This window comes from Lucilia cuprina, chromosome 5 (assembly GCF_022045245.1).
Source record: "Lucilia cuprina isolate Lc7/37 chromosome 5, ASM2204524v1, whole genome shotgun sequence".
Lineage (NCBI taxonomy): Eukaryota > Metazoa > Arthropoda > Insecta > Diptera > Calliphoridae > Lucilia > Lucilia cuprina.
The window spans coordinates 62,864,099-62,889,212 of record NC_060953.1 but is presented as its reverse complement, the minus strand read 5'-3'; the positions used below and the strand labels follow the sequence as shown (position 1 = coordinate 62,889,212).

The following is a 25,114-nucleotide window of genomic DNA, read 5'->3' as shown; positions in this document are numbered from 1 at the left end:
AGAACTGAACTAGAACTGAACTAGAACTGAACTAGAACTAAACTAGAACTGAATTAGAACTGAACTAGAACTGAACTAGAACTGAACTAGAACTGAACTAGAACTGAAGTAAAACTGAACTAGAATTGAACTTGAACTGACATAGAACTGAACTAGAACTAAACTAGATCTGAACTAGATCTGAACTAGAACTGTACTAGAGCTGAACTAGAACTGAACTAGAGCTAAACTAGAACTGAAGTAAAACTGTGAACATTTTTCATGTGATCTAAAACACAAATTACACCAAAAAATTTTATAGCCTTGAATTTCTATAAATAAGTAAAAATTACGTTAGAAATAAAATAAATATAAAGTTCCATTACATTTATAGAATGGCCATTTTGGACAAAACTAGCGGTGGTGGCTGTTGGCCTAACGGGTGGCATTGTCTTTATGTACATACAATGTAAAGCCTATTTACATTTGTGTCATCGTTGGAAGGCTAGAAATAGGTAAGTAAAACAAATATGTTTTCTGCTTGTCAAAGCCATGACGAAAAACAAGCGAACAACAAATACAATGATTAATGAATGAATGACACATCATGATTACTAATGAGTGTTTCTCTATCATTTGCAGAATACTGCTCATACAGAATGCTCCCGAAAAGGTACATCCCAATTCACCACCCTCACCACTGGCCCAACAACGTAACAATGGCCGCAATAATGGTTCTTCAAATCAGCCACACATTGCAAACTCAACACCACACAGCGTCAACATAAATATTGATGTTAATGTTGCTAATCCAAGACCGACGACCAGTTATAATTACGCTTCCACAGTTGAGGTAAATGAAGTTGAAGATGCCGCAGATGGTAGTGATAATTTACCAACATCTCCGCATCATATGTTGCAGCATGCAGATCTTGATGTTGATTCTATGATATCACAGACTTCAGTGGGTGGTTTACCATCACGGGTATTGGGCGGCAAACATCATCATACCAATCTTTCGGCTCTCCAGCAGCAACAGCACCATCATCATCCACATCATCAGCATCTTCATCATTCACAGTTGGGACAAGTAGCGGTGGCGGCCAATATAGAATGTACACAATCACAGCATAATTATGATCGGGATTATGCTCTGGATGATGTTGTCTCACAGATCTCTTCGTTCCGTCCTTGTCCACAAGGTTCGGGCAGTATGACACCCTTCCATGACTCCATACACAATGTACTGGAACATTCCGAAGATTCCAGTCGTGTGTCTGTAAACGATTTATGTGTAGGTTCACGTCAGGACCTAAGTACTGATGGTTTATCGACTGATACCGGTAGAGAGCATGCATTACAATTAAGCAGTTTTAGTGGTAAGTATTAGGATTGGAAAATCAACAATCAGTAATTATTACTTCTCTTAATTTCCTTCATTTACAGGCAGTGGTGATCATAAGGCGCCCTCCATTAGCTCTGGCGTCTCGCATGCCGTGGCAAATGGTTTGGGTGGTTTTGTCTATAAACCCCATACAAAACGCTATTCCAACTCATCTATATTCCTAGAAAATCGTGATATACTCAATGACTCTGTAGATTTAGATCTCGATACAGGCCCCTACTTGAAACATGACTACGGAGGTCATAATTCAAATATTCTAACACCGCCTGACAGTGATGGCACTTGCACCGATAAGCTCGAACAATATTTAGGCAAAGATCTGCGTAGATATTCGGATACAAAACTGCTGGGCAGTGTAGATGTCGAAGCTTGCGATCCCATGTTAGATTGTCATACCACAACTGCGCAACGGCCAAACTTAAATACACAACCGCCGCCACCACCACGCATGCGTCAATTAGTTAAACAACAGTCGGAGTCGGCGACAATGGCAACAGCAGGAGCTGGAGCACATCATAAACATACAGTGCTTGATATGGAATTGCCGCAATCACCTTTGTCACCCTCAGTGTTACATAATCTACCACAGAGTCAAATACTAATGCGACGTTCAGTGCATACCGTTGATATGGGCGGCAATGAATTGGAAAACGTGGTGGTTCCTAGAAGCAGCAACAATAACAATAGTAGTATGAATAGCAGCAACAATAGCCAACCACAACACAGTCATCATCATATTGACAACAAGGGACGTCTTTTCTTTAAATCGTTGCCAAATTTAAGCAGCAGTTGCGAAAGTCTCATTAAGAAATAAGTTTTAAATTTAATTTTAAGTTTTTAGTTTCATTACAAATTTTATCCTTTCGTTTGTTTTACAAATATACACAATTATGAAATTCAATTTCAAACACCATTCATTTGGTTTTTTACAGAATTTAAGTACATTAATGAAATATGAACAATATTTAATTAAAACAAAGCAAAAGAAAAAGCATGAAAGAAACCCAAAACGTTAGAACATGAAACTTGGAACTTTCCTTATTTAGTATTGTTTAGATGCTTCTAGAATGTGTTCGTTTTACCTACTGTTTTTTTAACTTCTAGTTTGCTAAGCAAAAGTGTTTCAATTGCGTCCATACTTTTTCTGCTTTTTATTTGTTTTAGTTTTTTTAAGGTTTTTTAAAATAAAACCTATTTTAGAGTTAATCAATTTTATTTAAGATAAAAACAAACAAACCTTAACAATTTTTATATGTTATTTAGAAGCCAAGTTTATATATTTAAAAAATGAATATTTAGTGAGTTTTTTTTTTAGACAAAATTGGAGTTTTATTTCTAAAGTATACAAAAATAGTGATATTTGGCAGCAGAATAAATAAAATTTAATATTTTTAAACTAAATATATATTTATTAAAGAATCATAAATTTATTTCATATTTTTTACATTTATTTTCTTTTTTTCGGTTATGGAAAAGAAACGGTATAATTTGAGTGGCGAATTGCAAGAAAAAGATTTCAACGTACATATATTTTTTGCTTTTTAATCGAGTTATTAGTTAATTCCCAGAAAAACTATTTAAATTTGTTTTAAGATTTATGTGTATCTCATCATTAAAGATATTCGATACCCCTGGTTCCTGGTACCTATGGTTCGAGTTTTGCTATTCAGGACGTTGAAACTACCCTACAACACTATAATAGAATAATCTCCGATTAATTTCGCGACACTATCAATCAAGACTATAGACCAGTCTCGATAAGGATATAGTTTTGACGATAGACTGTAGTATAGACCAGTGTATAGTCAAGATTAAAGTCCAGCGTATAGTCAAGATTAAAGTCCAGCGTATAGTCAAGGCTATAGTCAAGACTATAGACCAGTCTATAGTCAAAACTGTAGACCAGTCTATAGTCAAGACAATAGACCAGTCTATAGTCAAGACTATACCCAGTCTATAGTCAAGACTAATCTATAGTCAAGACTATAGACCAATCTATAGTCAAGACTATAGACTAATCTATAGTCAAGACTATAGACTAATCTATTGTCAAGACTATAGACAAATCTATAGTCAAGACTATAGACCAGTCTATAGTCAAGACTATAGACCAGTCTATAGTCAAGACTGTAGACTAATCTATAGACAAATCTATAGCCAAGACTATAGACTAATCTACAGTCAAGACTATAGACTAATCTCCAGTCAAGACTATAGACTAATCTATAGTCAAGACTATAGACTAATCTATAGTCAAGACTACAGACTAATCTATAGTCAAGACTATAGACTAATCTATAGTCAAGACTATAGACTAATCTATAGTCAAGACTATAGACTAATCTATAGTCAAGACTATAGACTAATCTATAGTCAAGACTATAGACTAATCTATAGTCAAGACTATAGACTAATCGATAGTCAAAACTATAGACCAGTCTATAGTCAAGACTAAAGACCAATCTATAGTCAAGACTATAGACTAAACTATAGTCAAGACTATAGACTAATCTATAGTCAAGACTATAGACTAATCGATAGTCAAGACTATAGACTAATATATAGTCAAGACTATAGACCAATCTATAGTCAAGACTGTAGACTAATCTATAGTCAAGACTATAGACAAATCTACAGTCAAGACTATAGACTAATCTATAGTCAAGACTATACACTAATCTATAGTCAAGACTATAGACTAATCGATAGTCAAGACTATAGACTAATATATAGTCAAGACTATAGACTAATCTATAGTCAATACTATAGACTAATCTATAAACTAATCAAGACTATAGACCAGTCTATAGTCAAGACTATATACCAGTTTATAGTTTATAGTTTATAGACCAGTCTATAGTCAAAACTATAGACCAGTTTATATAGTCAAGACTGTATACCAGTCTATAACCAAGACTATAGACCAATCTAAAGTCAAGACCAATCCATAGTGAAGACTATAGACTAGTTTATATTGAATATAGACCACTCTATAGTTAAGACTATAGACCAGTCTGTTGTCAAGACTATAGACCAGTCACATTAGCACATTATCTGTTACTGTCCTAGAACGCAGATCATGTTTGAATTTGTGTCTTTATGTTGTCCATGAATTTTGATAGTGCTATGATTTTCGTCTGAAAGACACAACATTCGTTCGGATGTCTATAAGACAATTTAATGTCGATATTGACTAAATAAACTATGATTGTGTCGGATTTCATCTTCGATTCATCAGTAAAGACTACACATCTTTTAAACATTACTTTCGATCCAATCCACCCTCCCTATTGAAGGTGTAATGCCGACTTACCAAGGTTGCAATCAAATGATCTGAAATACTCACAATACGTGCGTCAATCCCTCGTACACTTCGTTTTGGTAAAAAAATTAGCTTATCTGAACCCCATAAACAAGTTTCGACAATTAATTTTAATAAAAATTCTAATGTTTAACATTGAGACACAATTTAAATGCATTTTTCTTCAGCATATTCAAAATTTCACAACACATTCTACATAGTTTTCTTTCTTCAAAAGAACATCAAAACAATTAAATATTAAAAAAAACTTGGTAATATAGCTTTGAATAAAAAATAAAAAAACGAAAACTTACTTAAGCCAAGAAAAAAGCATTTAATTACTTAAATTTCTTTATTCAACATTATTATAAATTATGCTCAAAAACAAACAATTGAAATAAAACTTAAAACTTAACGATCTTTTTCTTTTGATAAAATAAAAACCTAATAATTTCAATTATTTATTTAATTGATTATAAAATTACTAAAAATAAGAAAAAGAAAAATAAATAAATATTTTTAACTAATATAATTAGCTAGAAATAATAAAAAAAAAATACTTAAGAAAAGAAAAATTAGTTTTCTTTAATTAAAATTTATAAAAAAAGTAAAATATTTTTAAATTAAATAAACTTTAAAAAAATACAACTTATTTCTAAAGCTAATTATCAATTTTACACAAAAAGGATTGAAAATTATTTTAAATTAATAACAAAAAGAAATTAAAATAAAATTTTAAAGAAATTTTTAATGATTTTTTCTTTATGTAAATATATTCGGCAAATGTGAGAATTAAATAATTTAATTTTATTTCCAACTTCGTTAAAGAAAATTTTCAATTCTTTTTTTTTCTTTTTAATAATTATATGCATTTTTTTCATGAAAAGCGTGGTATGATTTTTTGTATGTTAAATAAGACTGTATATAGACTAAATAAACAATTTAATTTTTATTCGTATTTTAGAGTGAATAAGAATTCTATTTGTGTTAAATAAAATGCTTAAATTCAACGAATATTGAGAAATAAATTTAGAATGGAAATGATATGTACAGTATGGAGTATTGAAGAAATGTTGTAGAAAATTTATGCAATATTTTATAAATTGTATTTCTACAACTAGCAACGGAAAAATAACTTTAAAATTACAAAAGTTATTAAATTTTTGAAGAGGTAAAGATGACTTTTGAAATCATAACCGCTTTAAATTATTTTGTTTATAATTAAACGATCGAGTAGTTTGAGCACAAATTTTAACTCAAACTACTCACACGTTACCTAGAAAAAACACATTAGAGAAAACAAATAGAGGTAACAAATATCTGTGCCTGTTTTCGTTATTTTTTTAATTTAAACAAAAATATCGAAATATTAGAATCTTCCTTTTTTTGTAGTGTGATTCAAAAAATTTTTAAGGGCCAAACTTTAGGTGAAGGATTAGGGATTAAAATTAATCTTCAAAGTGGTTTTTGAATACTTAATCGTCTAATTTTTTATAAGTTTAAGCGCCCAATGGAGGTGGTTTAAACTTGAGCAAGAAATGCCAAAGTGTAAACAGTTGATGCAAAAATATTAATACAATTTTTACAAAAATAAACAAACTGATTGATTTATCGATAAGTATAAATTATGGAGACTTCTTAATACATTTTTTTTTTTTTGTTTTAAAATTAAATTTTCAATTATTTTCATATCATACGACTTTTATTCTCTTTTTTTGTTATACGGATAGAATTTCATTTTACTTTTCCATATCTGGACAGACGTGACTTTAGGTACGTAAAGTGTGATCGTGTAAAGCGCCCTTAAGTAGATTTGGATTTGTCAAATCTACATGATTCCAACAAGTTTTCTCCAAATCCACAATATTTGCACAAAACACCCCTGTTTTTTAACAAGACAATTATAAATTTAAAAAATCCTTGTCGATTCGAAAGGAACAGAACGGCACAAAGGTATTCTTAACGAGATCCTTTATGGAAAATGGAAATAAAAAAGCTATAGCAAAAATTATATATTTTTGTTATTTGTGCTGCCATGTCTTTTACCTAAAACTACTAAACCTACTTTAACCCTCGAGGCCTGACGTTTTTCATTTTTAATTTGTACCTTGTCATATTTAACATAATATAACTTGTAGAAATTAAAACAAAATATTAAAACAGAAATAATTAAAGTAAGTTTAAAAACAAATCTTTAAAATATATAAACTTTAAAAAAATGGTGTCTGTTAGACACCACCTCTTTTAAAAAAAAAAAGAAGTTAAGAAATATTCACGCCGGTCCTAGAAGGTTAACTTTTGTCTATGCAACTCTTCAGTTTGTTTTTGACTTCCCTCCAATTTTGTAGTAATTTCGGTTCTCTAATAAAAAAAGTTTATTAAATTTTAAATTTATATTATAATCGTTGTGTTAATTAAACAAATGTAATCGTTATAAGTTAATAAAATCATAGTAAAGTGTATTTAATAAAAAAATATGTTGTAAAAATTTCCTATAAGAATGTTGTAGGAGGCTAGTGAAAGTGAAATTTTTTAATAAAAAAAGGAAAATATGAAAAAAGTGCATTTATATAATAGTCCGAATACAAAATGTGAAATATTTAACAAATATAAAACATGTCCAGCTCAAAACCAACATTTTACCACAGGTATGTGTACAATTTTGTGTTTAAACGCAATTTCTTTTAAAAGGGTTCATGCATAACATCAGGAGGCCAGCACAATAATTCAGTTGTGAATTCATGATCACACAACAAGCATGCTTGTACAATATTAATTTTTTGTGGTTGCAATATTACAAATATTTGCAAAGTACTGATCTATTTTGTTTACCACAAGCAAAAAACCGACCCGTAGGCATAGGGTAAATGCACCTAATGTCGGCATGACCCAGAAGTCGGCATTTTTTAAATAAAATTGTAAATAAATACGAGAAACAGTGCAGATTTATTAAGGTTCCATCTATATTTGATAGAAAATATGGTATTTTTGCTCCATGAAATGAGTAAATTTGAGTAGAATGAATAATTCCCTCTCTATTTGACGTTATTTAGTGACACCTTTTCAGCTTTTTCAGTACTGTGAGTTTTCTTAAAAGAATTTAGTTTTAGTGCCACCTTAAACAAGTAAATATTAATATTAAATTAAATGACTTATTTGACAAAAATTTGTTTTAATGAAAGAAAACAGTTGAAATAATCATTTTAAAGTGAAAAAGTTATTTAAAAATACATTATTTTGTAATTTTAATCCCTGCCGCCATTAGGGACAACATTTTCTATGATTTTCTATTGTCGGCATCGAGGTGCTGGGTATTAAGTTCGAACATACGTATTCTATAGTCGGCACTATAAAATTTCTAATTTCTCTATAGAAAATTGGGTATATTATTATGAAAAATTTGAAAATAACAATTTTCTCTTCAAAAATTATATGTATACGAGTTATTTTTGTAAAGAATATAACACTTTTTTCAATAAAAATTTATGTGTATTACAATTTCCTCTATAGAAGATTGATTGGGCAAAATTTGTTTCTATAGGGAATTATGTGTATACAATTTTTTCTATAGAAAATTTTAGGTATAACAATTTTTGATACAAAAAATTATGTGTATAACAGTTTTTTCTATTAAAAATTGTATGTATACCCAATTTTTTATATAGAAAATTACTTCAATAATAGTTTTTTCTATAGAAGATTAACATTTTCTCTACATTTTTTCTGCACAAAAAATATGTGTATAACAGTTTTTTATTTCAATTCAAACTTTTGCATATTGAAATTTTTCTAACAAAGATTGCTTCTCAACTAATTTTCGACAAAAAACATTATAACAATTTTTCTATAGAAAAGTTTTCTTATTATAATATCCTCTACAAAACTTATGTTTAATTTTTTTTCCTATAGGAAATTGCATATTTTTATACAAGATTTTCTTTAAAAACAGTACATATAAGACTTTTCCCTATAAAAAATTACTTTTTTCAAAAATTATAATTTTGTATAGAAAATTGCTTGTATAACTCAATTTCTATAGAAAACAATGGTATTATGTATAATTATTACAATTATAATTATGTTTATAACATATTTTTCTACAGAAAAAACGATATTATTACAGATATTTCTATGGAAAAAATTTAATTAACCATTTTCTTTGAAAATTGTGTATTTAAAACTTTTTTCTATATAATTATGCCTTTTTTCCAAACAAAAAATCTACCGCCGACTATAGGGATATTTTTTGCCGTACTTAGAAACACTAATGCCGACTACTGGAAAATTTGTTGTTTTTAACAAAATTAGCAAATTACTAAAAAATAGTTATTTGTTTTTCAAAAATGATAAGTAGATCTAAAACTTAACTAAACACATAATTGTAATAACTAAAAATCATCGTAATAACATTTTCGGTCTCTTTAGGAGGATAGTTTGAAAAAGAGCAAAACGTTAAACTGCCTACTACTGGTACATTTACCCTATAACGATTATACCCAAAAATATTTTTCTTCGAATGACACAAACGCATTACAGTCCCACACACGTTCAAAGTGCTTGCACCACCACTTGATTGTGGAGCATTTCTCAGTAAGTGGGAGAGAAGTGCAAAGATGAGGAGGAAGTAGATTCGTTGCGAGCATACAATTTGCCACTTCCCTAGGATACGAAATGTTAAATTTTGAGTTCTAAACTCCTTGCAGTCTACTAGATTTTGCCAAGGGAATGGGTCACTTATTTCTTTCTGCATTATAGAAGAACATAATTTTTCTCTTCCATCTTCTTATTATTAATGGTACTGACAAATCTCCTGGTTTGTAATACTTTTACATATCTTCCTCCCCTTTTTCTTATCTTTTTTTGTATCCGCCTTTAAACCTTTAATTTATTCCAATAAAAAACACATTACTAAAAGCTCCACTTTCTTTTAGTTAATTTAATTATTTATTTCAATGTCTCTTTATATTCTCTTATAATTCGTAGAACATTCACTACGAACAATATCTAAAGCCAACACATAAAAAACAAACAAAGATACTTAAAAACTAAAATGTATGGAACAGTCTGGAATTCATGAATGTTTATGTTTATTTAAAAAATGAAAATCCAATATGGATTCTTAATATTTAGCTTATTAATTATTTTCTTGGTCTCCACCCGAACTATTAGCAGTATCTGTTGTAACCTTTTCTTGACTATTTTGCTTGACATTCAAATGAGCCGGACCAGTTTGTTGTATTTGTATAATGCGTTCTTTGGTTTTTTCCTCTTCCACTGGCTTGGGAACACTAACGGTCAAAACACCATCTGAGGAGAGTGTTGAAACTACTTTATCAGCATCGTAGCCCTTGGGTAATACATAACGGCGTACAAAATGACGTTGTATGAAACCATGTTGATCTTCACGTTCTTCATGTTTGCCCTCAACAACTACGCAGTTATCCACTACCTTTACTTTTAGTTCGCTTGGTTTAAATTGGGCTACATCCATGCAAACTTGGAAACCATCTTTGCCCACTGGTGAAACACGAGATTCTTTTTTATCTCCAGCAGCTGCACGGCGTAAGGCTTGTTGTTCACTAATGCGATTAAGCAAAGCCAATGGTAGAGTGTAACCCGCTACTGTGGGTTGTCTGGATTCACGTTGTGGTGAGTGCTGATGGATGAGATAGGGTGAAACTCCCAAACCAAAATCATTGCCATAATAAGAGGGATTGGATTCGCGGTCCAATTCATCGATGAGACTCAATAATAGTGGTAAAGTTGCCATTTTATAACTGTTCTTTAAAGGTTTCTTCAAATGTTAAATTAGATTTACTTTTGTTTTATCGAACTTGTGTAGTTTGTTTATTAGCACTTTTTGCAATAATTTTTTAAACTGATAACGCTTGCTATGTTTTTCGGGCCTTTTATACCGAAAACAAGTTGTTCAAAAATTTTCGAGTATTTTCTCGAAAGTGCTTAATTAATCTCTCTTTATATTTTATTTTTAATTTTTTTTACTCTCTCAGAAGTTTTTGAGTGGTTTTTACTCTCATAAAATAGTTTGAGTAATTTTGCTAATTTACTCTTTTTAAAATTTCTAGAAATGTTGATGTTCTCTTTTAATGTGTTTTTATTGAATGTGACTCATTTTTTGTTATTTGTTATTAGGGTGGGCATTTTTTTCTAACACCCATTACCCTTAGAATTAAGATGATATACAAAGAAGTTCTTTTTGCTTTACGATTTCGAATATAAAATTAATTAAAAATCTAAAGACTTTTTTAGTGCATATTTTCTATACAAAATCTACTGTTCAGTTCTAATTTGATATAAGTTTTAGCCCAATTCTTGTTTAGTTGTAGTTCTGTTCTAGTTCAGTTGTAGTTCAGTTCCAGTTTAGTTCTAGTTCAGTTGTAGTTCAGTTCTAGTTTATGTCTAGTTCAGTTCTAGTTCAGTTCTAGTTCAGTTCTAGTTCAGTTCTAGTTCAGTTCTAGTTCAGTTCTAGTTCAGTTCTAGTTCAGTTCTAGTTCAGTTCTAGTTCAGTTCTAGTTCAGTTCTAGTTCAGTTCTAGTTCAGTTCTAGTTCAGTTCCAGTTCAGTTCTAGTTCAGTTCTAGTCAGTTCAGTTACTGTTTAGCTCCAGTTCAGTTCTAGTTTAGTTCTATTTTAATATAAATCATATAATAATATTATTAAATTTTAATTTAAAAAAATTTTAATTATTTAATAAAAATAAAAATTTACGAGAAAAATATAAAATTTGCAAAAACTCCTTAATTGAGCAGATTTACTCTCTTATTTTTTGAGAAGCCAATAAAAATTTTGAGAGAAATAAGTTTTGAAAAACACTTATTAACCACTCTCGTTTTAAGAGAGTACTTTACAATCAATATTTAAGAGAAACAAATAAAAAGTTTTCGAGAATTTACTCGAAAAAATCTTAACAAGTTTTTTGTTATAAAAGCCGGCAAAACACAGAAGGCGTCATCAGTTGAACAAATAATTACGAAAAGTGCGGATAAAGCGTGAAAATATTGTAAAATTTTTTTCAAAGTTAAAAAAAACTAAGCAAACAGAAATAAAATCTTTTTTAATTAAATAAAACTAAACGTTTTAAGAAAACCAAAGAGAAAAAGTAATTAAAAATGGCAACTTTACCACTATTGTTGAGTCTCATCGATGAACTCGACCGTGAAGCCTATCCATCTTATGGTAACGATTTTGGTTTGGGTGTTTCTCCCTATCTCATCCATCGTCATGCACAACATCGTGAGCCCAGACAGTCCTCTGTAGCAGGCTATACTCTACCATTGGCTTTGCTCAATCGTATCAGTGAACAACAAGCTGCACGCCGTGCACCTGGTGGAGAATCCAAAGAATCTCGTTTGTCACCCATAGGCAAGGATGGTTTTCAAGTTTGCATGGATGTGGCACAATTTAAGCCTAGCGAACTAAATGTCAAAGTTGTAGACAATTCCATTGTCATTGAGGGCAAACATGAAGAACGTGAAGATCAACATGGATTCATACAGCGTCATTTTGTGCGCCGTTATGTTTTGCCCAAGGGCTATGATGCAGACAAGGTGGTCTCTACTCTTTCATCGGATGGTGTATTGACTGTTAGTGTACCGAAGCCAGTGGAGGAAGAAAAATCCAATGAACGCATTATACAAATTCAACAAACTGGACCGGCTCATCTGAATGTCAAGCAAAATTCGGAAGAGAAGGTAAAAGACGCTGCCAATGGATCGGGTGGTGATCAAGAGGATTCTAAATAAATGATTAAGATTGCATTTATTATAAGAGATTATTATTCACTATCATAACCGATATTTATATTCATTCATACTCTCATGTATTCCAAACAATTCCATAATATTTAAGTTTTTATTACTTAATTTTTTTTGTTAAACCTTAAATTTAGAATATTCGTAGTTATATGTTTTACGAATCCAAATAATAAATTATAAATACCAAATAATTATAGATACCAAAAAATTTCGTTTGATTTTTTTTGTAAATTGGGTGTTTTACACATATATTTTGGGGAAATTAAAAAAAAAACTGCTTTGATACGGACCTAAACTCTATTACTTTTTATTCCGGGAGTAAGTTACCCTGTTGTATTTTTCAGTAAAAGTTGAAAAACAAAAATATACACTCTGAAACACCCCGTATTTCTAACATATGTGTGTTATTAGTTCAACGTGACTTTCCATAACAACAAAAACAAAAAGATTTTGTAAAAAAGTAAACATTTTCAGTTTTCTAATCGTTTATGAGAAAAATGTCGCTTTTTCCGGCTTATTCCAATGAAAAGGAAACAAAAGATGAAGAAGTTTTACCAACCACATCCTCAGCAGCAGCAAATGAAGAAAAAATCTGGTTGGAAAATAATAGTTTTGCTATAAAAACCCAAGATTTGACAGCAATACAATGTAAGACATCACTAGTGGAACAAGAAAATTCCAATGATTTCTTTCTCAGCTCCAGCAGTAGCGAAGAAGATTGTAGTGATAAAAACAATTCGTTGTCTTCTAACGAAGAAATCGAAAGTAAGCGTAAAAGAGTAAAAAAATCTAAAAAGAAACATAAAAAGTCGAAGAATTCATGTAATGAAACTATAGAACCTATTTTGGATTTTACTGGCCAGGAAGAGTTTTATGTTGATAAGAATAAAGCAAAACAGTATAATACTATAAAAACTTTACATAAACCGGCTTGTCCCAAGTATCGCGTTTTCTATTACACATTAGGCCAAAGTCATTACAATAGCGAGAAATCTAAAACAAAACGTTATTATCGCTTTCGCGAAGAAGCTTGTGAGGTGCAACAAACATTCTATGCTTTGGAAGAGAATGAATACACGTTAAAACTTGGCGAATTGAATCGCAAAACGGTGGAAAATTGTAAAGATTTAAAAAGTTGGTTGGAGTTAATTGCTCTACAGGATAGAAACCCCTACAAATGGTCTCGTTTAAGAGTGGCCGAGAAAAAAATTGATTATGTACAAAAGGCCTTAATATATCTGCCTAATCAAGAGGAACTGTATAAAGTGTATATAAGTATCATAACACAAGCTTATACTTCTCATGATGTTAGCAAAATGTTGGAGCCTTTGCTAGCTAAAGATCCTTACAGCTTAATTTTATGGCAGGCTTTAATAATGTGCACTCAAGGCACTATGGCACGTTGCAATGTACCCGATGTTTTGCTTATCTATGAAAGATGCATGAAGAAAATGTTTCATAATCATAAACAAAGCCTAAGCGCACAAGTCAGCGATAGGATAATGTTGGAATTATTCTATAATTGTTCATTGTTTTTGAGACAAGCGGGTTTATATGAACAATTCTTTGCTCTTATTAAATTAGCTATAGAGTTAAATGTAGCGGTAAGCTCCAAGTTTTTAGAAGACTTACAGCCTCGAGCACAAGATGAGCAGACGCTGTTGGAATATGAGGAGATTATCTTGCAATCTGGATTGCCTATGAATGAAATCTGGCTGAGAATAGAGAAGCTACGACAGAGTTTCAATTTCCTGCCCTATCCTGGAGACAATGATAAATGCAGTGATCCTCAGCGTATAGTATTCAATGAAGATATTTGCCATTATGTGTATCCTTTAAAGACTCAAGAGAACTCTTTTAAATTGTTATTGATAATTTTGAAATTACTAAAACTACCCTTCATCGGCAGCCATATATTGGCCTCACAACTTCAAGGTGACACTGATGCCATAGAAGATCAATTAGCTTTTTATACAAATCCCCATTATATTTGCTCTTGGGATCATGAGGAATTTTTCTCCAGCCTATTTGAGTTAAGCAAAGAAATGGTAAATACTCCCACTTACATCAGTACCAGTATAGCTCATGAACAGTATGCCCAGTGTTTGAAAAGCCTTTTGCTTAATTGTGCCCAATCTTATGAACAAATTGACGAAATTAAACGATTGATTTTCCTGCAACTATGGTGTCATTTTGAACGTTTTCTTTTAAAATTAGAAAAATTAAATAAGAAACTTAACGAGGAATTTATACAACAGGCGCGCAAACGTTTTAAAAGTTTACTTAAACAACGCCAGAACCGTAATTGTCTCCAACTGTATGTGGAATTTGCTTTATACGAATATGAAGCTGAGTCTTCATCGGAAATTGTAGAGAATATTTTTAAAAATCTTTTAGAAGCCTATAATAAAGAAGAAAATCTACAATCTGAATTGGCATATGTGTATCTGACCTATGCAGAAATTTTACTAAAGTGGGGACAATATGAAAAGGCTTCTAAATTACTATCATTATATGCCCTTAAACTAGACTTTTCCCAGCTAGAGAGTATAACAAATGCTAAAAAACTTATGGCCGTGACTAAACTAAAGGAAAAATTAGATCTCACAATTAAGGTAGAACAAAATGTGGAAATAATGCTTTTGGAACAGCATTTTATGAATGATTATACTTTAAGCCAAATAAATATTTATTGTGTACTCAGCTATACGGTGCAGCAAAAGCAACAAGCTTTAGAATATTTACAAAAATTGTTGGAAATATTTAAAACTCAAAGTAATCAACGTCATGCGTATCTAAGAGAGCATATTTATGAGATTTATATAAAGTTACTACAACTACCCAAGGGTAATAGTTATGTTTCTCACAAGCTAATACAACAATCTATCTTTAATGGCCTTCAAGAATATCCCAACAATTTGTATTTATTACAGAAATGGGGTTGTCAACAGTCCATGCCCTGGTATAAACTAAGAGCTGGTTATATTAAATTAAATCCCTCTATTAAATCGGTAATTTATATAATAGCCTTGGCGCGCTGTCGTTTTATTAAGACACTGGCTACTGCTAGCCCATTAGAACTGCCCTCGTTCGCCAATATTAACAATAACGATTTACATTATCATGAACTGTTAGTGCGTCAACGTATTTTAAATCTTTTTAAAATTTTAATACCCAACGATTTAACACAAAATTCCTCTTCCCCATCATTGAGTTTATATTCCTCGCTGCAACGCAATTCCCTATTTTGGCGTTGTTATCTAAGCTGTTTATCCGATCAGAATTGTTCGTTTGATTTAAGTAAAAAATGTCTGCTTACCGCCTTGGATGAGTGTCCTTGGAGTAAGGCTTTGTATTTGGATGGAGCTACATATGTCCCACAGGAGCTGTCACATTTGCAGGATTTAATAATTGAAAAACAATTAAGAATCTATGCTTTGCCCGAAGAATTAGAGATTTTAAGGGAACGTTAATAGTTAAGTGTATATATAGTTTTAGTTTAGTTTTTAAATGAGAATACAATGTATAAATGTATTTAAATAAATTTGTATTAATTTTAAATAAATTTGTAACTAATTTAGTTAGTCATAGTTGAAATATCTTGTATTAAATATATTTAAATAAAAAATTGTTTTTTATATACAAATGTATATATGTATGTATCTTTTCGTTCTTTACGTTATAGAGATTCTATTTTTGCTAGATCGTGAAGAAAATGCATGATCTACGGACTAAGTGATCAACATCACAGCTTTTAATTTTATCTTTTTCAAAACTGAATAGTAAAAAATGGGTTAAATCCATAAATGCAGTAAAAAACCATAAGTGCAATTAAAACCCTAGTACATTTTTTTTACAATCGCTATTTAGAACACCTTTTAATTGAATAGACTACTGTAATGCAAAGAAAGAATGAAACCATACAGCAAATACATGAATGAAAGAAAAAAATAGCACACGCAAAAATTACATGTCTGCTCAGTATTTGATTCAAACCTTTTCCTGCAGTTCATGGCGACTAATACGAACAAATATAATTTTGACTATAGAACAATTTATAGTTTTGACTATTGAACAGTCTATAATCGTGACTATAGAACAGTCTATTGTCTTGAATATGGAACAGTCCATAGTCTTGACTATAGAACAGTCTATAGTTTTGACTATAAAACAGTCTATAATCTTGACTATAAAACAGTCTATAGTCTTGACTATAGAACAGTCTGTAGTCTTGACTATAGAACAGTCTGTAGTCTTGACTATAGAACAGTCTGTAGTCTTGACTATAGAACAGTCTATAGTTTTGACTATAGAACAGTCTATAGTTTTGACTATAGAACAGTCTATAGTTTTGACTATAGAACAGTCTATAGTCTTGATTATAGAACAGTCTATAGTTTTGACTATAGAACAGTCTATAGTCTTGACTATAGAACAGTCTATAGTCTTGACTATAGAACAGTCTATAGTCTTGACTATGGAAAAGTCTATAGTCTTGACTATGGAAAAGTCTATAGTCTTGACTATAGAACAGTCTATAGTCTTGACTATAGAACAGTCTATAGTCTTGACTATAGAACAGTCTATAGTCTTGACCATAGAACAGTCTATAGTCTTGACTATAGAACAGTCTATAGTCTTGACTATAGAACAGTCTATAGTCTTGACTATAGAACAGTCTATAGTCTTGACTATAGAACAGTCTATAGTCTTGACTATAGAACAGTCTTTAGTATTGACTTTGGAACAGTCTATAGTCTTGACTATAGAACAGTCTATAGTCTTGACTATAAACCAGTGTATAGTCTTGACTATAGAACAGTCTGTAGTGTTGACTATAGATAAGAGTTTACCCTTGACTATAAAACAGTCAATTAGCAAAATCGGTCATAATCTCTATTTAATTCTTTAGAAATCTCTATTTTTCTGGGTATGTTTTTCATTGATTTACTTATTGGACACATTGATATAGATACAAATTGTTACCATTTTGTTATCTGTTTGTTATTATTGTTGCAAATAGCAGGATGAACTTTATATACTTTGAAAATAACTGGTAGATAAATTTATTGCAGTTTTTAACGTTTAGTTCTCAAGAGCGAAATATTTGAAAAGTTTTCTAGAAAATTCTTGCAAAGAGTAAACAAAATCTCCAATCTTCCTTAAAATTTCGCATATTTTCTCTTAAACTGTTACTTATGTATAAAAGCGAATGAGCTTTTGATGTTCTCTTCATTTGATTTCAAAAAGCAAACGAGTTTGGTTGTTAAAAGTGGAGAAAGGAAAATAGAGCGCTTGATTGCATTTCATATTTTAATTTGAAGAACAAAAAAGAAGTCAAGAAATAAAAAAAATATAAAGTGAAAATGTCTTTGGTGCCCTTAATAGTTAATTTAGCTCGTGGTATGGATGCTGATTATCATCATGGTCTGGTGGACGATTGGGATCGTATGCTAGATGATGATTTTGGTTTTGGAATAAATCCTGTCGATATATTCCGTCCACGTTTGGCTTCAGTCACAGGTCATCATCATCATCATCATTTGCTGCCTAGACGCTCTTCATTGTATGCGCCATATTTGTTGGGCAGACGCCAACGTCAGCAACGTGAGAGAAGTGATTCAACATCTGGTAGCACTGCATTAATGCCAACCATTGGCAAAGATGGCTTCCAAGTCTGTATGGATGTTTCACAATTCAAGCCCAGTGAGTTGACTGTGAAAACGGTGGATAATACTGTTATTGTTGAAGGCAAACATGAGGAACGTGAAGATGAACATGGCCTTATACAACGTCATTTTGTTCGCAAATATACACTGCCCAAAGATTATGATGCAAAAGATGTCGTCTCGACCATTTCTTCAGATGGTGTGCTTACTGTTAAAGCTCCTCCACCACCCAATAAATCCATTGCTGGTAATGAACGTATCGTTCAGATACAACAAACTGGCCCGGCTCATTTGAATGTTAAACAACCAGAGCAGGCTCAAGCCATTAAGCTGCAGCAGGCTCAGTCTAATGGTGCTGGGGAAAAAGCTGAAACTGCCAAATAAAAAAGAAAAGTTCATCTGTAACCAATTAATTGAATTAAAGAGTATTTTAAGCGTTTTATCTATTCCATTTATATTTTTTTTTTTTTTTGCCATGGGTAGATATAGAGTGTGTTTGTATACTTTAGTATGTATTTGCTCATGCATTTCTTTTTTTATTCATATTTACGTTTTGTGTTTTAAGTTTTTTCCTTTATGTTTCATCCCAATTTATGCTACAGTGTAGTTAAACAACTGATGTGTGTACTGAATTTTAAACGGAAATTTCCAATATTATAAATAAACTTTTTTCTATATTTATAAAATTTGCATTGGTTTTAATAAGTTTTTTTAATAGAACTTTTTCAAGAGTGTATGGGGTTCTCCGGCCATATTACCTAGGTTTGTTTTCAAGTAAAGCTAATCACATCTATTTTGCATTTCGAAACGAAGCTTCGAGAGAAATGTGTGTGTGTAACTGAATGCGAAAACGTAATCGACGTGCAGAATATTGGTCCGTATTTCATGAGAGATAGATCAAATGTGTTATTATTTAGTTTGAAATCAAGTGAAATATTTGAGGGGCTATTTACAATCGCAAATTAGTTTTAATTTAATTGAAAGTGCTTTTTTGAAGACCCTTCATATGATACTGAAACTAGGATTATATTTTGTAAAAAATTGCTCAACAAAAAACTTAAAATATGGACTTTTTTAACTTTTGATCTCGCTTGTTGAATATTAATGGTCAGGACAATAAATTAAAAAATAAATTTTTTAATTATTAGCGCCCATTTTGAATTCGCATTAGTTTATAAAAATACATTTGCAATAAACATATTTAATTTTTCTAAAATCTTGATAAAAAAGTATTTTTAAAAGCTTTAAGCTCAAAAATTAATTTCTATTAGGGCGGGTTTTCTTACTCCTCAGTTAAACTAGGCTTAACTTGCTGTTAGATTAAACTCGAACTTTAACCGATAATTGTGTTTTTCAGTATTAGATTTAAGCTCAGTTAACTTTGTTAGTATTGCCAAGTATTCACTCAAAAACATAAACAATGAACAGCTGTTTTTTGCAAACAATACTTTTGTAAAATTAAAAATTTTGGAAAAATATTAAATAAACATTTAAAACAATAATAAATAAAACAAAACAATTCAGAAAAATGCAATTTACTTAAAATATTAAGTTTTTGTTCTTCCAAAATCATTGTTTTATAATTATTGTTAATTGTATTTTCTCACTTATAACTTGAGTTTAATTGGCCAATTACACTCAGTTAAACTAAGATAATTAGGCCGAGTTTTTCTGATAAAGATAATCTTTATTTTTTGGTTAAACCTGGTTTAATTTATGTTTCGTGTTTTTCAGTTATCAGTAAAGTTACATATTATCTTAGTTTAACTAAGTGTAATTGGCCAATTAAACTCAAGTTATAAGTGAGAAAACACAATTAACAAAAACAATAAAACAATGATTTCGGTAGAAGAAATACTTAATATTTTAAGTAAATTGCACTTTTTTGATTTGTTTTGTTTTATTTATCATTGTTTTAATTGTTTATTTAACATTATTCCAAAATTTTCCATTTTACAAAAGTATTGTTTGCAAAAAACAGCTGTTCATTGTTTATGTTTTTGAGTGAAAAGTTGGCAATACTAACAAAGTTAACTGAGCTTAAATCTAAAACTGAAAAACACAATCAACGGTTATAGCCCGCCTAAATTTGTTCCGAGTTTAATCTAACAGCAAGTTAAACCTAGTTTAACTGATGAGTAAGAAACCCGCCCTAAGTAACTTTACTAATAACTAAAAAACACGAAACATATATTAATCCGGGTTTAACCAAAGAATGAAGATTATCTTTATCAGAAAAACTCGCCCTAAATGTTGTACCTATGTTGAAGATTAAATGTTTCAGTAAAAGACAATTGTGGATGTACTTTTAAGGAATTGTTTTTTTATTTTATGTTTTTTACTTAAATGACTACACAGTAGTTGTTGTAATACTTTATTTTTAGTATAAAAAATAATTGGTAAAAATATTAAGTCTTAAAATTAAAGTCACTGAAGACAAAAACTTGTATTTATTTCGTCTCCATCTTCTCAGCTTCACAATTCTCCTGATTTCTAGCTTCTTCGGGTTGTTTAACACTTAAATGAGCCGGTCCAGTCTGTTGTATTTCAACAATACGCTCGTTTTTGTTTTTAGTCTTGCTGGGTGGTGGTGGAGCCTTAACTGTAAGAACACCATCCGATGATATGGTAGAAACCACATCCTTTGGTTCATAACCTTTGGGCAGTGTGTATTTGCGTATGAAATGTCTTTGAATGAAACCATGTTCATCTTCACGTTCCTCATGTTTGCCCTCAACGACCACGGTGCGATCCACAGTTTTGACGGTCAATTCATTGGGTGTGAATTGTGAAACATCCATGCACACTTGGAAACCATCTTTACCAACATGTGGAACTTGTAGTTCAGACTTTTGTAATTCATCTAATTTACCACGTCCGGGACGTTGGAATTTTGCTACAATGTAGGGATTATAACGACGTCTAGGTTGTCGTAATACCAATGAACGTTCATAGGGACGGAATATGTCTATGGGATGTATTCCGAGTCCAAAAGAATCCTCCAACAATTGTTCCACATCATTAAGGGCTTCAAATTCTCTTAGTAGTGGTACCAAAGACATTTTTGTTTTCTTTATTGAGAATTTAATACTTTCAATTTATTCTTCACAAAGTTTTTTTACAGTTTTATTTTTAGTTTTCTAAAATACCGTTGTTTGTTTATTTTGAAATATAAAGTAGGTTTTTTTGTGCAGAGTTATTTTTTCTTTAGCGTTTCAATGTATACTGAAGAGAAATTTCACAATTTGTGCGTTTTTATACTCTTGAGTTGTTTATTTGTAGAAAGTTAGAGAATTTTCTAGAAATTTCGACTTATTGAGTGTAAAAATTCGAAGAGAGTTAAATAAAGAGAGTTTTTTTTTATAGAATTTTGTTGTTTTTTTAATTGACCGGCTTTTGTTTATTTCTCCATTGTTTTGATTTTATTAAGGGGTGATTCATATTTTTATTTAAAAATTATTTTGTGGTCAATGAGAAAATTATTTTCGATTCCGTCCAATTTAATAAATTTTTAGTTTCTTTTTTAATGTTCATTAAAAATAAAATTGTAGGCTTTGTATTAAATTTTAAACTTGAGCAAGAAATGCCAAAGTGTAAGCAACTGATGTAAAAAGATAATAAAATTTTTGCTAAAATAAACATTGAAATAATTGATTTATCGATTAAATTTTTCCGACTTTTTTGACTTTCGACTTTTTTCGACTCTTTCCACTTTTTGACTTTTATTTACAAAGTCGACTTTTCGACTGTTTTCCTAGACGATAGTCGAGCTATCGACTTTTTTGGAACAAAATAGTCGACTTTGACTTTTCGACTTTTTTCGACAAAAAGTCGATTGTTCGATTATTTGAAAGTCGATTTATGCAGAATACCAAAGTTGCCAAACGGAGAAAATTTATTATTGTTTTAAATGTTTATTTAACATTTTTGCAAAATTTTCCATTTTACAAAAGTATTGTTTGCAAAAAGCAGCTGTTCATTGTTTATGTTTTTGAGTGAAAAGTTTGCAATACTAACAAAGTTAACTGAGCTTAAATCTAAAACTGAAAAACACAATCATCGGTTAAAGTCCACCTAAATTTCTTCCGAGTTTAATCTAACAGCAAGTTAAGCCTAGTTTAACTGAGGAGTAAGAAACCCATTTGATTGCCAACTCAAAAACCAGCTCTTAATAAGTAAAGAATTCATGAAGACATTTTAATTTTTTTAACCTAGTAAATATTAAGTATTTATATACACTGGTAAACATTATGTACATTTACATATGTACTAGTGTATGGAGATGTACATACATTTTATGTGTACATTTTTTGCGTATTAAATGTACTGTCAGGATTTTCAATTGTTTGTAGGGAACCGTGTATCATTCCAAAAGTCGATTATTTTCTCCTTTTCAGCGCCATAATATGTATCGATGGAGACGATTACAACATGAAGTTATTCCTGCATGTTAAGAAAATATACATATGTACATAATTTTATTAATAATAATAATTTTATTGGCTTTATTATATTATTAACCTTTACGATCGATTTCTGGTACTGGTTCCTGTTTTCCGAATTGACAAAATTTTTCACCAGTTAGTTATAGATAATAATGAACAAAATTAATACATCCAAGCATAATTTACTCCTCCAATGTACATTTTACATACATGACCAACATTAATATTAAACTGAAGAACTAAGTTCAGTTTCAAGAAACCATCAAGTTTTTTTTTGCTTTTAAAATGTTTTTGTTTTAAGTTAAATTACCATTTGTTTATTTTGCTTATTTGTTTATATTTTTGCAAATTAGAAGAGCATTTATTAATTTGATTATTATTTATCCAGAAAATACGAGAAAACAACAGCTACATTAATGTATTATTTGCAAACAAATTACTCTCACTGTTAAAAATATAAACAAAAAGTACAAACGTATCTACATACATACATATGTATGTATGTACATGTATCTCGAATATATTTATTTTATGAACTGAACATACATACAAACAAAAAAATGAAGAAGTAACGATGAAAATTCTAGAATCATCGAGATATCAACCACTCGCTTACTTTGCATAAACAAGCACATTAACAAACACGTAATCCCAAACATTTTTATTGTTGTGTACATAAAAAAAGAGAGCAAGAAGCAGAGGTATAAAAACCGGCAAACATCTGGCGAGCGTTATCAGTTCAATACAACAGAGCGAATACAACAAATCGACTAAACGTAAAAAACCCCCTTTTTAAAAAGTAAACAACTGCAATTAAATAAAAACAAATATTATTTATTTTATAAAAGAACAAAAGGAAAGTTAATAAAGCAAAAAAAAAAAAAAATGGCAAATCTACCATTATTGTTGAGCTTGGCTGACGACCTTAGCCGTCTTTCCATGACAAGTTCTCCCTTCTACGAGTCACCTTACTACTACAGCCGCTTTCCAGCCTATTTGGCTCTGGTCAATTCCGGCGAGCAAGCACAACAGTTGCGAAATCGTGAAAAACAAACTGGTGCCCTATCCACTATTGGCAAAGATGGTTTCCAGGTGTGCATGGATGTACAACAATTTAAACCCAGTGAATTGACGGTGAAAGTAGTGGACAATTGCGTTATTGTCGAGGGCAAACATGAGGAACGTGAAGATGATCAGGGTTATATCTCAAGGCACTTTGTACGTCGCTATGCCTTGCCCAAGGATTATGATCCAAATAAGGTAGTCTCCACTCTCTCCTCGGATGGTGTTTTAACTGTTAGTGTTCCAAAGCCACAAACTGAAGAGAAATCCAATGAGCGTCAAATTCAAATCCAACAAGTCGGTCCAGCACATTTGAATGTTAAGGAAAATGCCAAAGAAGATAAGGAGAAAGAAGGAGATGAAAAGAAATGAAACCAAATTTAACTTGTATTACCTCAGAGAGTCAATAGTCTGTTAATTTGTTAAGTTTTATATTTTTTTAAAATTCAGTTAAATAAATATTTATTAATAAAATGTATACAAAGTTGTTTTCTTCGTTTTAACTTAATTGTTGTTGTAGTTTTGGTTGAAAGGAAGATTTATTTTAAGCGTGTAAAATAAAACATAGCTTATCTAGAGCGGGTTTTTGAGTTGGCAATCAAATGTCAATTATTAAATCTGAAAATAAATTGATTCTGATCTTAATCCCCTTTCATGTTTTTTTCTAGGGTTCTATAAATCGACTTTCGAACAATCAACTTTTTGTCGAAAACTCGAAGGCAACTATTGTGTCCAAAAAAGTCGATAACTCGACTATTAGGGTTCTATAGTTAAAACGAAAAGTTGACTTTTCCATTTTTTTCATTTAGTTAAATGTCGATTTTTTGCACTTTATGAAAAGTCGATTTTTCGACTTGATTTTAATTAAAAAGCCGACATTTCGACTATAAGTATTTTATAAATAGTCGACTTTTTTCCACTTTTCGACTTTTTCGGACTTTTTTCCACTTTTCGACTTTTTTCGACTTTTTCATTTTTTCGACTTGATGACTATTTTCGACATCTTTCGCCTTTTTTCGACTATTTTTTGACTTTTTCGAGTTTTTACGACTATTTTAGAGTTTTTTCCACTTTTTTTTTTTAAAATTTGGACTATTTTTGATTTGTTTCTAAAATTTTCGAGTTTTCGACTTTTTCGACTTCCTCGACTTTTTTCGACTTATCGACCTTTTTCGACTTATCGACTTTAGTCGACTTTTTGACTACGATAGTCGAGTTATCGATTTTTTTGGAAAGTCGATTGTTCGAAAGTCGATTTATAGAACCCTATCAACTATCCTCTATGAAAAAAGTCGAAAAGTTTCAGAAATTAAAAAGTATTTATGTTAAAAATGGGGATTATTTAGAAAAATAAAGCATTTGTTTTTTTAACTTTATTTCGGAATATTTTTACTTTTTTTTTTGTCAAAAAATAGATTTTTTACAAGAGGGCTCTAAGGGGAGTAGGACAAAATATGGCCCTATCCTTAAAAATGTTGGT

At 30.7% G+C, this 25,114-nt stretch overlaps 7 protein-coding genes across 8 annotated transcripts in view; 5 read left to right on the top strand and 2 right to left on the bottom strand.

Annotated features, from left to right (window-relative positions):
• Window positions 1–2,297, top strand: part of LOC111686258 — a 21,683-nt gene extending 19,386 nt beyond the window's left edge. For both annotated transcript variants that reach the window (XM_046951505.1, XM_046951503.1), the window contains exons 5-7: window positions 374–494; window positions 622–1,358; window positions 1,426–2,297. In XM_046951505.1, the coding sequence (XP_046807461.1) occupies window positions 374–494; window positions 622–1,358; window positions 1,426–2,198 (1,631 nt within the window). In that variant the 3' untranslated portion in view covers window positions 2,199–2,297. The remainder of the gene's footprint in view (window positions 1–373; window positions 495–621; window positions 1,359–1,425) is intronic.
• Window positions 2,298–9,601: 7,304 nt separating this feature from the next.
• LOC111686272 (heat shock protein 23-like) lies at window positions 9,602–10,576 on the bottom strand. The gene has a single exon (XM_023448623.2). It carries the CDS (start codon window positions 10,453–10,455, stop codon window positions 9,820–9,822), a length of 636 nt encoding a protein of 211 aa, XP_023304391.2. The 5' UTR covers window positions 10,456–10,576; the 3' UTR covers window positions 9,602–9,819.
• A 1,061-nt stretch (window positions 10,577–11,637) lies between these two features.
• LOC111686271 (heat shock protein 23-like) lies at window positions 11,638–12,689 on the top strand. Its single transcript, XM_023448622.2, has one exon. It carries the CDS (start codon window positions 11,814–11,816, stop codon window positions 12,444–12,446), a length of 633 nt encoding a protein of 210 aa, XP_023304390.2. The 5' UTR covers window positions 11,638–11,813; the 3' UTR covers window positions 12,447–12,689.
• A 107-nt stretch (window positions 12,690–12,796) lies between these two features.
• On the top strand, window positions 12,797–16,102 carry LOC111686259 (nuclear exosome regulator NRDE2). Its single transcript, XM_023448608.2, has one exon. The coding sequence runs from the start codon at window positions 12,947–12,949 to the stop codon at window positions 15,929–15,931; it is 2,985 nt and encodes a 994-aa protein (XP_023304376.2). The 5' UTR covers window positions 12,797–12,946; the 3' UTR covers window positions 15,932–16,102.
• Window positions 16,103–17,689: 1,587 nt separating this feature from the next.
• Window positions 17,690–18,813, top strand: LOC111686269 (heat shock protein 27-like). The gene has a single exon (XM_023448621.2). The coding sequence runs from the start codon at window positions 17,825–17,827 to the stop codon at window positions 18,509–18,511; it is 687 nt and encodes a 228-aa protein (XP_023304389.2). The 5' UTR covers window positions 17,690–17,824; the 3' UTR covers window positions 18,512–18,813.
• Window positions 18,814–20,430: 1,617 nt separating this feature from the next.
• On the bottom strand, window positions 20,431–21,365 carry LOC111686255 (heat shock protein 27-like). The gene has a single exon (XM_023448604.2). It carries the CDS (start codon window positions 21,187–21,189, stop codon window positions 20,578–20,580), a length of 612 nt encoding a protein of 203 aa, XP_023304372.2. The 5' UTR covers window positions 21,190–21,365; the 3' UTR covers window positions 20,431–20,577.
• A 1,840-nt stretch (window positions 21,366–23,205) lies between these two features.
• LOC111686256 (heat shock protein 23) lies at window positions 23,206–24,121 on the top strand. The gene is made up of 2 exons (XM_046952074.1): window positions 23,206–23,348; window positions 23,421–24,121. Exon 2 carries the CDS (start codon window positions 23,458–23,460, stop codon window positions 24,004–24,006), a length of 549 nt encoding a protein of 182 aa, XP_046808030.1. The 5' UTR covers window positions 23,206–23,348; window positions 23,421–23,457; the 3' UTR covers window positions 24,007–24,121.
• Window positions 24,122–25,114: the final 993 nt, after the last annotated feature.